Here is a 13,159-nt window from a genome sequence, read left to right on the forward strand (position 1 = left end):
GAGCTTCCAGAGCCTTTCTGAAAGGTATTTCTGCATGGCTGCAGAAGCTGCTGCTCTTTAGACTGTGAGCCACCGAACATTATTCTACCCTTTGTAAACGGATACTTGCTATATTTACTTTGTGCTTCTTCAGAATATTTTGGTGTTATCTGTGTGTGATGGGATGAAAGATTCTTGCTGTCTTCAAAGAACTTGTGTGGCCGCCTTAGAGGCCTCAGTGGCCACCACACAGAGAGCACAGTGAAGCTGGTTATAGGACCCCAGGAGAGACACTAGTTAGTCAGACAGTAGATTTAGGGGTGTTTTGGTTTGATTTTTTTTCACAAGCCAGTGAAACTTACCGAAGGGGAAAGATGTTGTTGGGGAAAAATGGCTTTGATTCTGTCTAGGAGGAAAAGAGATGCTGAATTGTTATACTGAAGCACTTTAGGGGAACATCTTTATGCCACTGTAGGTTCTAAAGAAATATTTTTGCTTAAGGCTGTCTTTCTGAAGCGTACCAAGAAATGAGCGAGAAGGACTACACAGGTTTCCTCTTATCGGTCTTATTTCTGTCTTTGACCGCAAACCTGATGTGTTTTTAATGGCTTCATGTTCTATCTCTAGATCTCGAATGGATATACCTGGCTCTCCATCACGGCTTGTGTGCTCCTCCCAGCCAGCCCAGATGCTGTCCATCGATACTGGCCAGGCGGATCGGCAGGCAAGCGGTAGGATGGATGTGTCTGCTTCGGTGGAACACGAAGCCCTCAGCAACGCTTTCCGCTCAGTGCCCCTTGCAGAAGAGGAGGACTTTGATAGCAAGGAGTGGGTTATCATTGATAAGGAGACGGAACTGAAGGACTTTCACCCAGGTGCTGAGCCAAGCACCTCTGGTACCACAGATGAGGAGCCCGAGGAACTAAGGCCTATTGAGGATGGTGAAGAGAGAAGGCGCTTGGGGGCAGATGCTGCAGTCAGACCGAAGACGCATGATGGGCGAAGTCGGGGTATGCAGCCTGTGACTGAGGAGGACAGTTCCCACAGACATGAAGGACCTTCTCAAACAGTATCTGACAGTAGACATGAACAGCAGACAGGAAGTCCAGCCCACTCCCCCTTACATTCAGCACCAGCTCTCCGACAAAGGAGACGAGAATCTGAACCTACTGGTCCTCAGAGACAGGTAAGATCCCTGGGTCTGTACCTTTTTGCCTAGCATAACATCATCTTAGGAAACCTCAGCTGTGCTGGAGAAGTCTTTGATTCTAAGCATGACTGCTCTTGTGAAGCTCTTCTGACAGTGCTTGCAAATGTTGCGAACACCTTAGAAGCGCTCCCTATAGCTAGTGACATAGTCCCCTTCTAAGGACACACTGTTACTGAGATCTTTCAACCATTTCGGCACAGAACAGGAACAAGAAGAGTGCGCAGTTGTGATGGTGGGTGTCTTTAGTCAGTTCTCTTATGCTTTCCCACAGTGTTTTATTAATAACTGGTTAGTTGTATGGAAGTGTTGCTAGCAAATCTTCTCCACATAGTTTCTCAGCAGCAACAGCAGTGTATGGCAAGAAAATGCCCTCTAATCTAATTACATATCAGCACTGCACAGGCCTGCAGCAATGCAAATCATAAAATAGCTCCCTGGAATTAAACTTTCTTTTAAATACTTACTATAAAGCTCAGAGTAACCGGCACAGTGATCTCATCAGCCTTACTTCAGTGAGAGGCATTGTTGTCACCATGTATTTAGTCACAGAAATGTTTTTTACCTACTGTGTTTTTTACAGATAGCTGTAGAGGGCTTTTTTCCTTTCAGTTTTGCTTTTTTCCTGTGGCCTTCTAATGCTATAAAGAAGTTCCGTTTTTGGTTGGAGGTAATTTATTAGGTTACCTGGAAAAATATGATACACTGTTAGGCTCAGAGTTCCTCTGTCATATCTAATCTTCCTTTCTCAAAAGAAGGCTGTCCCAGAGTAATCAGTGCAAGAGACAATCAAATTGTTCTCCTCAGAGCTTTTGGTATTTGTATGTTAATGAAGATTTCTCATGCACGTGGGATCCATATGCACAGCAAAGAGCAGGCGAGTTTTGGGTAATGTACACAGTTATACCCTGATACGACAGACATTTGTGCAGTCTGCTTGTTCCTCTCTGGAAGATAGTAACTCCATTTCCCTTTCCCTCTTGAGCTTTTTCTCCAAGGAAGTGTTCACTGGACTGAAGCATGTTAAAAGAACATCCTTCCATTCAGATGTTCCCCATTTTCTTCTCCTCTTTAGATCCTTGAGAGGTACAAGGAAAAAAGGACTGTTAGTTTTTGGCAGCAAAATGTGAATGATACAAGAATCTACGTAAAAGGAATCAAAGCAAATTCTTGCCTGCCAGGCATGGTGTTGCTTGCTAAGATGTATCAGGCTGCAGCACTTACAGGAAGGTTAGAAATGCTGACAGCAGACACCAGGGGGACTGTCCTGCTGAGCATGGAATAGAAGCAGAACATACTTCTCATGGAGACTGCATCCAGTTGCAAGGTTCCTAGGTGGAGGTGTTTGCTGTATAAAGCCAATATGTTGAATGCCCCAGATATCTAGAGGTTACAGGAGGCAAGATCGGCAGAGTTGGAAGGCTCCGTGTCTGAATTTTCTCTGTGTGTGCACTTACTGGGTTGGTCAGTGCAGGATCTGCAAAAATTCTGCAATGAACATGGTAAGAGCCAGCTGATAAGAATCAGCTGTAAAAAACATCAGGGACACTTCGCTGACATATTTACTGTGACAAAGAAGGCCAGAGATGCCTTCTTGGCCACAGCATGTACGCCCCTGTGTGAAATGACTGGGGGAGTTGGGTGTGATGTGGTACGAAGGCTGCTTATCACTGCACAGCGATACTTAACAAGCAGGCAAGAAAGGTAAATCAGTGGGACTGTGGGTGATTACTGCTAATATATTAGACAGGCTCTGTTCTCCAGCTACTGGATTTTTCTGTTCCTATGCTCTGAAATACCCTCTATTTACTCCTTGGCCTAGCTTTGTACATACAGACCAACACTGGACTTCTTTGGCTGACTGGGATTTAGTTGTTCTTCCTTTGATGTCGGGATCCTTCAGCTGCCTCTGTACACACAGCTTTGAAGTGTTATTCATATTTTTCCATTTGATGTCACAAAACCAACTACTAACTCTCAAAGGAAAAATGACTTGGTGCCTAAAGGAAAGCAGAAGCCTGTTCTCCTTAGGTACAGCGAATAAGGAGGGACACTAACAAGAAGCTGACCAAGGATTTAACTAGTGAAGATACTGGCGGCCTTGTTAGCAATGACACATTTCCTGTAGCTCAGGCTTGGGCTTCCCTGGATTTGATTGAAACTGGGATTAGGCTCTGTGTGTGTATGTGTGTGTGCATGTTAGTAAATCTTCCTTATCTCTGAATATGAAGTGAGCCTTTAGGATAGGTAAAAATTTCACTAAATGCAGAACTACTGTGACTGAAGTCATAGGCTTTGTTGTACCAATTTGTGACCTCATTTTGGTGTCCCAAAAACTGTTGATCATCCATTGGTGTCAATACTGAGTCAACTAACTGAGAGCAACTGGGTAATCCCTGTTCTAATGGGTTTTTTTCTGTTTCTCCATTACCTGGCTCCAATATATGAGCCATTACTGGCAGAAAGTCAGTGACTTCTGGACTGTAATAGAATCACAACACACCTGAGATTGGAAGGGACCTTTAGAGATCACCTAGTCCCACCCTGCGCTCCAAGATGGATCACCTAGAGCAGGTTGCTCAGGACAGTGTCCAGTCAGAATATCTCTGAGGATGGAGACTCCACAATGTCTCTGGGCAACCTATCCCAGTGTTCAGTCACTGTTACGATAAAAAACCTTTTTCTTATGTTTAAGTGAAATTTCCTGTATTTCAATTTATGTCCATTTCTTCTTGTTTTTTCACTGGACACCATTAAGAAGAGTGTGGATCTATCTTCTTTTTCCCATCAGGTATTTATAAATGTTGATGAGAACACCCTGAGCCTTCTCTTTTCCAGAATAAAAAGTCCCAGCTCTCACAGCCTTTCCTCAGGTGAAAGGTCTCGCAGTCCCTTTGTCATCTTTGTGACTCTTCTCTGGACTATCTCCAGTATGTCCATGTTTCTCTTCTACCGGGCACCTCAGAACTGGAACACAGCACTCCAGGTGTGAGTAGAGGGGAAGGACCATGTCACCCAGCCTGCTGGCATCACTCCTAATGCATCCTGGGAGGCTTTGGGGCCTTTCTGCACCTTGCTGGCTTTTGTCCAGTTTAGAGGCCACCGGGACCTCCAGGTACTTCTCTGTCAAACTCCTTTCCAAACAAGTGGCCCTCAGTATGTTCTGTTCCTCCTCACATGCAGGACTTTGCAATTCTCTTTGTTGAACTTTGTGATTTTGCCCCTTTCAGCAGCCTATCCAGGCACCTCTGAGTGTCAGCACAACCCTCTGGTGTGTCAGCCCCTCCTCCCAGTGTTATATCACCTGTTGAAGGGACACTCTGCCCCATCATCCAGGTCATTAATGAAGTTGTTAAACAGTGATGGCTGCCTTATCAGCCCGTGGCTACACCACTAGTGACTGGCCTCCAGCTGGACTTTTTTTCTCTAAACACTTTGAGGCCAGGAGCTCAGCTAGTTTTCAGTCCAACTCACTGTCTACTTATCTAGCCTATATTTCATCATTTTGTCTGTGTGAGAGGTGGTGCTGTCCTCGTGAAACTCTGTGGGTGTAAGAGGGAGCATAATATGATCAGATGCTGCTGCGACGAAAGTCAAGTACAGAGGAGGCTCAGAATAGCCTGGAGGAATTTCTGACCCAAATATTCTCACATCTTAGATACCTCCCAGTTTCAGATAACAAGAAGATGGCTGCAGTGGAGCACTGATCTCATGGGAAGTCCTGGTACAGAGGAAGACTCCCTGCTCCTTGCTTATTTTAATTCTTGTTGAGCTGCGCTTGGTGCTTATTGCAGATGATGTGATTCTTTGACATTCAGCTCCTCCAGCTTCCCTTCATGAGAAGAGGAGCTTGTCAGCTGATGGAGAAGGATGAATGTAGAGTTGGCTTCTTAGACTCTTTAGATTCAGGGTCCCTGTCCATCCATGTGTTAGGAATAAAGGATCAGCAAAAGGGTGATAGTAGAAGTAATGTTCACCTCTGCCTATCTGTCTGTCTGTCTATCTATCTATCTATCTATCTATCTATCTATCTATCTATCTATCTATTTACAGATAATAGCAATCAAAACCTTAAGCTCAGCAGAAATTCCCAATTACATTTTATATCTGTAAAATATATTGAGTTTTATCAACATCACATTTTTCTGGGATTTCACATGCGAGGTGTCATCCTGCTCCTGTCCAAACAGAGCAGAATAGGCCTGTTGGAAGGTGGTGCAGCCTGATTACTGCAAGGGCACAAAAGGGAGCAGCACTTTCAGCATTGACTGTGTAGCTTCAGCATTAGAGCATCAATGCAAAAAAGTGGCATGTGTGTAACCTCAGCTTCAGCCCAGAGGCAACAAAACCAAAGTGCACTTGCTCCTTCATGGCCTGGGCAAGGTCCTTGGTCCTGTGCTGTAAAGCAAGTCTGTCTGGGTAGCTGGCAGCTTTTGATCTGAGAAATCTTTACCACGTTGGCATGATGTACACCCTGGAAATCATACAATATGATGAACCCAAACCTGGAGCGAAAAGTAAGAATAAAAATTCCAGGATGCTTAGTTGTGCAGCTTGCAAACAGTACACCCAGAGCTGAATTTCTATACCATCTTTGCAAAAAGAGATAGTTGTCTTTATGAGAAATTAATGCTGCTGTCTATATTTTATTTGTTTAGCTCGAGTACCCTGTATGATAGCATTACATTATTATTTTCCGAGACTGATCTATGCAGTGACATGAAGTACGTTTAGGACTGTGAATAATTGCTTTTCACATTTAATGCCGACCAGGAACTGAGTGGCTCTCAGGTGCTTATGAAAATATCTGTCTCAAAGCACTGCAAAGATATTGAAAGTGACAGGAAAGAGATGAGGCTGGATGACATTCAGCTCTTTTTCTAGTGCAAGGTCAACATCTCCAGTAAGGTACAGAGAGCAGTTTTGTCTTTATGAAAATACAATATTGCATTTTCACATTTCCCAATTAGATTTTGAAACCCGTGGAGACTTCCTAAAAAGAAATGCAGCACAAGGAAGGGAATGGATTTGAAAGGAAAAGTGGGATTCTGAAAAAATGATCAGGTTTTGGAAACTGAGGTTGCTGACCCCTGTGAAAGTGCTAGTTTCATAACAGAGGTAGAAAGAAGAGGAAGGGCTTAGCGTTCTCAAAGTGAAGAAGATAAACTCATTCCCATAATGCCTCTCTCTTCCATTCAGTGTGTGATAGGAAGGTAGGAACTGCAATCTCAACCTGACACAAGTTTTCTGTCCTCTGTGTGTGTACTTCCTCCCTCTCCTGGCTATCCCGGGATCACAGAAGCAGAAAAGGGACCTAGGAGTGCATCTTCTCATGTCCTCCCGTGGCTCTGTGTTTCAAATTTCTCACTGAAAAGAGAACTATACTCTGCCTGCCTTTCCAGCTGCTGTCTGTGCTCTGCTTACCAGAACTGGAAGCATTAACACTCCCCCTGCAGGTACTTAATATAATCAGGAGGCCAGCAGTGTAAGTGAGAGAAAAGTGCACTAACAGCCCTCAAAGTTGCATTTGCAAATCCCTGGAGCGAGTACTCGTTGAAAGAGCCCCTGAGAATCCCTCACTTTTAAATACACATAATCATTTTAGCGCCAGGTGTTTCACCTTTTCTCATACACATGGTTTCCAAATGTGTTCAGAGTTTGAGTGTTGCCGCTATGCAAAATGTATGAATAGCCTAGTGACATGCCAAGATGAGCAATGCCAGTGGAACAGAGGGGTGAGGCATGTGGCCCGAAGAGCCAGAGGAGGGGACTGACGCAGCAGAGCCTGACGCTGCTGGTGTCGCTCGTGTCCGTGTGTGGCTGGGGAGAGCATGGCAGGCCCCCTGTAATGGCAGGCTTCTATGGTGCCCGTAGCATCCCTGGGAATTGATAGACACAGAGCAGTAAGTAAGGCCCTGTGTAGAGCAAAAGCATTTTTCATCCACCGGCGAAGATGTCTGCAGCATGCGCATCACAAACCAGGGGCGAGTCAAGTCTTTGCCTGACACCTTTTCCTCCACTCTTCTTGGTCTTTTTCAGTTGGAGGAGGACAGGCCTTCTCAGCACTCCCTCCCGAGGTACAGCCCCCTGAGAAGACTGGCGTCCTCCGTTTTCTCCTCCTCAACCCTGGAGACAGAACACTACCCTCACGTTGGTGGCACTTTCATACAGCGCAGCCGTTCGGCGGAGAGCAGCCCCGTGCGCATGCCCCACCGCAGGCACATGCCCCTCACGGCAGGAAACCACAGACTCATGCCTTCCGTCCTCCGCATTTCCAGGTCCCAGCTCCAGCAGGTGTGGGCCCGCTTCACACACAAAACATAGCCTGTTCAGGGAAGCAGCAGCCTCCATAATGCAATAATAGATCCCACCCGCCCACAATGTGTCACCACTTAATGCAATATTGAATCCCAGACAACACTGGCCTAAGGTACTGTAACTTCCAAAGCCCCTGCAACCAGACCCCACAGAGACTGAAAACATCTGCCTTTCTAAACCTCCCAGCAGCCTGGGCGAGGGGCAGCAGCAAGGCCGAAGATGAGAACGCAGATGGTGAACGTGTGATGTGCGAAAGAGGTGAATGCCAGGGCTCATCTGAAACGCTCACTCATGGGTCCTGCAGCCTCGGGGTAGAAAGTGCAGGGCTGCCTCACTGAACACATGCAATCAAGCAACAAACATTGTCGAATTATGACTGAACTGGAGAGACCGTTACCTTCCTTGGCAAATCGGTTCAAGCATCTCTGTTGGTATCTTACACTGGGCTCAATCTGTAAGCAGTTTTACTCCATCTAGATATAGGTAGACTCCCACTGAAAACTCACCTGAGGCAGGACCTCAGGTTTGTCCCTCTTGTGGAGTTACGATCATGTATCTCTTTGTTGTTTTGGCTTTGGAAATCCCCTTGTTTTTGTTTACATTTGGTTTACATACAGTCACCACACACTTCTGTCTCTCTGGCCTTGTCTCTGTTACACAGCAGTGGAACTGTGTGTCTGCTCTCCACTCCTAAGCTGCTCTAAATTTTCCTGCCTTCCACCAGAGGCGTTGACTGTCAAGAGTTGGTTAGCAAGGATTTTCTTACTGATCCAGCTGTATATTACGCTGTTTCTAAATTCCAGAAATTTTGGGCACCTGCGGCTTTTCAGTGGCAGAGCAGCCCTGCTTCTTGGCCTTTCTCGGAAAGGCCCGTGGTAACGGATCTCACTTGAGAAATAAAGTGGCCTCAGCTCTTGGTATACTGAGCCCCTGGAGTCCTTGCCTAAAACTGACTCGAATCTAAGAGGAAAAGGGAGATCAAAGTTAATTTAAATTGTCATAAATATCCTTATTTCCTGTACTTGTAGGAATATATTGCCCTTCTTAGTGGAGCTGCAGTGTAAAACGCCAGATTGTATGAAGACCTTCTGTAATGAAGTGATTGTAGTAACTGTCTTCTATTGGCACAAGCCTTTGGTCCAATCTTCTGGGAAAAGAGGCAGTATGGATGTTAAGGTTGAAGAAGAAGGGGTCACTGCTAGTGCTCAGGGCTTTAGGAAAGTGCAAGTTAACACACCTTGCTTGAGAAGATTCAGCACAGTTATGACCAGTCTCTTCCCACAGTCATTCTTGATTCAGTGACATCAATTTCTTTTGATTTGCCCCAAGACCACGTGTGAACAGGACAATTTGCTGCTCAACCAAAGTTCTTATCTGCATTTTGTTCATCAGTTTTATTTTTAAAAAAGGGACTGGGCATTGCCAGAAATACTTTGGCTGAATTAACCAGTAGCCTAATCCTATTTGACAGTTCTCGTCAAGCACAGATACCAGAAAGAGCAAGGCTTTGCTCTTCGCAAAGTAAGATGAAAAAGGATGATTTCCTTAAGTAGATTCTTCTCTGATGTTATTGTTTTCCATTTCCAGTAGAGAGTTGAATAGAACAACAGATTCCAGAGGAAATGGAATTTGTGAAAGAAGCAAACTCAGTAACTCTTAATAATTTTTGTTCACAGTCTCCAAAACACACATGTTCAGTTTTCAAGGTCAGTTTTAGGAATGTAAATTACTATTGTTCTATTTTTAAAGAAAAACCAAACAATTTTTAGTTTTACCAGTGAGAGAAGAGAACAAACAGGAAAACTGAGTGTTTATAAAATATAACCCTTTTGTTCAGACAACAACAATGACTAGCTCCATCCATAAAATTCAAAGGTCAGTAATCTACCTAATGCTACTCATCATGGTTATATAAAGAGCTGCTCTTCTAAGTTCAAAATTCTGATTGATAAAAATGGTTTATTTATATAGACTTCAAATAAGACTTTCTTCCATTTAAAATTATTAATAAATTGAAAGCCAACTAACCAAACAAAATATGTTTATATGTTGCTATCTCTTACAAGAGGGGCTGTTCTCCTGCCCTTAGCTCAGCACTATTCCACACCTTTAGTGGCTGTCAAGAAGAAAAGAGAAATCACTGAGGAGAAGGTTTGTAGTGACAGAAGGTGGGTGGTTTGATAAAATACTACTGACAGGCCAGCTCTGCAGAAGGATCTGGATTGCTTGATAAATTGCTTGCATTCAAAGTAATGATTGCATTCACCTAGGGGCAAGGTCATGTTTTGAGTACAAAGAATATAGTTCACATGTACAGAATGGGAGAAACTGTGCCCTGGGAGGTGCTGTCTCCCAGAATGAGGTGGAAGTGAAGTGCAGTAATTAGCTGCATCTAAGTTCTCATTATGCTGCTACAACAAAAAAGAATAAATACATTTTTCTTTTATGTATCAGCAGGAAAATGAAGATGTGAGCAGAGGGAGATCTTTTGTAGTGGTGGGATCACTACTAGACATCATATTCAAGTCTTCTATGTAAATTTTTGTAAGCGAAAAACCTAAAAGAGGAGAAGTGATACAAGAATATTTGATTCTGTAAAACCTGCCTTGTAATGAGCTGAAAGAAATGCAGTCCATCATTAAAGACAAAACTAAACAGTGACATGATTGCTGTTAGGTCTACCTCTGCCTGAAGAGAGCAAGACAGGTTTTAATCTGCCAGGCAAAGATATTGGTCTGAGTGCTGGAAGGTAAAGTAGCAAAGGTAAAACTAGAAGCTCATTTTAAAGACATAGGTCTGTAGTAACCACTGAAATACATTATTAAAAGATACTGAATTCTTTGCTATTCAGACTCTGTAAAGTGGGATATTAGTTTCTAAACCAGTCCTGTTAAACTGTCAGATTTGGGCTCTATACCACAGTAACTGGACATGTTGCTGTTGCCTGTTTTTTATGGGAAGTCTTATTTCATGATCAGTATGTCTTTTCCAATTTAATTCTGAAGAAACTAATTGGTGATAATGGCTGGAATCCTGATGTTAAAGTAGTATGCTAAAAGTATTAAAAATAGCAAGTTTGCAAATTTTTTTAACATCTTCATTCTAGTGCTGTAATAATTACTATGGAGTCCACATATTGCTGAGGAACAGTTGGCAAATTAATGTGAAAATATCTCTTTTATATATATATGGAAATGTAATAAATTAATATTGAAACTAGTTGCAGTGCAATTCTAAAAACACTTTTGTAGATTACATTTATATTGCATTTATTTACTGCGTTTCGTTTACAGTGACTGCAGTTATAAATGTAAATATGTCCAAAATCGGTTGGCAAAAAAAACCACAACTAGAAAGCTCAAAGAAAATGTCAAGCAGTCATTTTGCATTGGTGGCTGCTCCTTCTTGCTCAAGTTAGGGGAACAGAACTGTCAGTTCTCTGAGAGATCCTCCCTTACCCTTTCAGCCCTTTCTGTTGTGCCAGTGTTTGTGTGGCTGCATAGACCTGCACAGGGAAAAGGACAGGTGTTTTCAGGTTTTGTTCATCTCCTTCTTTGGTTCCCTGTCCATTTGCACAACTGCAGGCCAAGGTCAGCAGGGAGAAAAAAACCCCAACTGATAGAAGGCTGTTGGCATGAAAAGTGATCATGGGTTATGGGCTGAAAAGTTAGTTGCCCTAGTTATTTGTCCTCTTATATTTGGTAGGGTTTGTTTGGTTTTTTTTTTAATTCTTCAGCTGGGATAAGCCAATGTAAATCAATACTAGTAAAATAAAATTCCCTTTCCACGTCAGATTCTTAGAGAAATTGCATTCATCAGAAGGGTCCAAGAACAGCATTTGCATCCTGAGAGATATTCTTCTTTTTACTTCCCATTGTACATAGCACTTGTTCTCCTCAGAATCCAAATTCGAAATGAGCGTTTGCCATTCCATCACAGAGATCATGAGCATCAGGACAGGTAGCTGGGGCTAGCATCTCATGATCTACTTAAGCAAGTAAATGTTCATAACTTGCAGGTACATACAAAAGCCATGTTTTTATATCTTGGCCTCTTGGCTCCTTTCACTTTCTTTCTATGCAGAATGGGAGGTGTTTCCAATTTATTACCCTCTCCCCAGCCCTCTGCTGTCAAATGCTTGGGTTGAGGAGCATGAATTGGGTAAATCACTTTCAGTGGAGGTTTTAGTGGGAGGGGGTTGACTGAAAATGAGTTACACTGACACGGGTGTACCCACGTTGACAAAGTCCCTGGTGTGAGCCTGACTTTGCCATTCCCATACCTTTCTACTAGTGCTGAGGGGCAGGCATGTGAGAGAGTTATGGTGCATCATCTCTACCACTGTTTAAAGTATCTTCTGTTACAGTTATGACAGAAGTAAGATAGAAATGCCCCGTAAAACAGCCATATGGGTGATATAATCCCATCCTTATGCTACCTCTTCATGATGAAGTTGCTCTTGTTCTTCCACTCCTTCTCTGTGTTGTGTGTCTGAACCTGGACATTGTGGTGGTCAAGGCTGCTGCAGGACTGTTGTTCTGAAAGGGACAAACTTATTCAAAAGTTGTATTTGTTGAGCTAAGCATCTTTGTGGCTCCTAGAGAGGTCCAACCTGGATGATGCTTTCCTTGCTTCATGACAGATGTTGACTCCAAGACTTTTCTTTCAGCTCTTTTCCTGTAAATTATGTGGTGATTCTTCAAGGATCCCCAGAAACAGATCAGCCTACCTCTCCGATCTGGTGTCCATATGAATTCTGAGGAGTGTAAAGGAAGCTGCTCCATCTGCCTTTCAGTTATTAAGTACTCAGCTGAGGGCAAGAGTTTGGGAGCACCTTCTCCTTTCTGGTGCTGGGAGGCAGCAGGCACCACCTGAGCTATGAAGGATGTTGGCAGCTGACACCTCCCCAGCCCAGAATGATGAAGCATTACTTGGACAGTTGGCCTCCAGGTTGGACTGGGATAAGGCAGCCTATCTCCTCTAAGATCTCATGCATTGCTCTGTAAACAGAGAAATTGCTGGGCAGCTGCCACCCAGCATATGTTTAAATCTGAATCTGAATGCAAGAACAACAGCATTTGGCTGTAGCCCCAAGCTTCTGGTAGACTTCACATACAACACAATGATAAGGCAGAACCCCCTCATCTTCACCTTTCTGCTGGAAAGTTCTGTTGGATCTAGTTGCCTCTTTGTTCCCCTTTGCCCATCCCAACTCTTCCCCCTATGACAGTCTTTTTGCTCCACCCTGGTTGCCTGTGTCCCACTCCACACATTCACCTGACCCATGGTTTACCTCCCTTGTCACTAATGGAATTTCATCCCTCACCTTCTTATTGCATCCTTGGGTACCTGTGCTACCTTCTGCCTTTGCCATTCCCAAGAATCTGCAAAGCATTGCTCCTGCACCAGTTTCCTACGCATTCCATAGCTCACAGTTCACCATACAGTCCCTATATCACTTTGATCAGCCAAGAGGCCTTCCCTCCCCCTGATTTCCTTGGAGGAAATTGGAAAAAAAAAAAAAAAAAAAAAGGGCACATTTTGGCACTTGGAGAAGTCTCAGCTCTACATGGAATCTGTGTGAGGATTGCATTGTTTAAAGGCAGCTTGATTTCAAAGATGCTAATGGAAGATACCTTCCATTTTCAGGACAGC

The 13,159-nt window shown here is 43.6% G+C and overlaps 1 protein-coding gene across 5 annotated transcripts in view; it reads left to right on the top strand.

Moving 5' to 3' along the window:
- The window catches only part of TTBK1 (tau tubulin kinase 1), a 104,040-nt gene that overhangs the window by 70,439 nt on the left and 20,442 nt on the right, over nt 1-13,159 (top strand). For all 5 annotated transcript variants that reach the window (XM_027901701.1, XM_027901698.1, XM_027901700.1 and 2 more), the window contains one exon: nt 607-1,165. In XM_027901701.1, the coding sequence (XP_027757502.1) occupies nt 607-1,165 (559 nt within the window). The remainder of the gene's footprint in view (nt 1-606; nt 1,166-13,159) is intronic.

The sequence above is a fragment of the Empidonax traillii genome, unplaced genomic scaffold, assembly GCF_003031625.1.
Source record: "Empidonax traillii isolate 1590-97213 ecotype Southwest subspecies unplaced genomic scaffold, ASM303162v1 scaffold808:size486820, whole genome shotgun sequence".
Classification (NCBI taxonomy): Eukaryota; Metazoa; Chordata; class Aves; order Passeriformes; family Tyrannidae; genus Empidonax; species Empidonax traillii.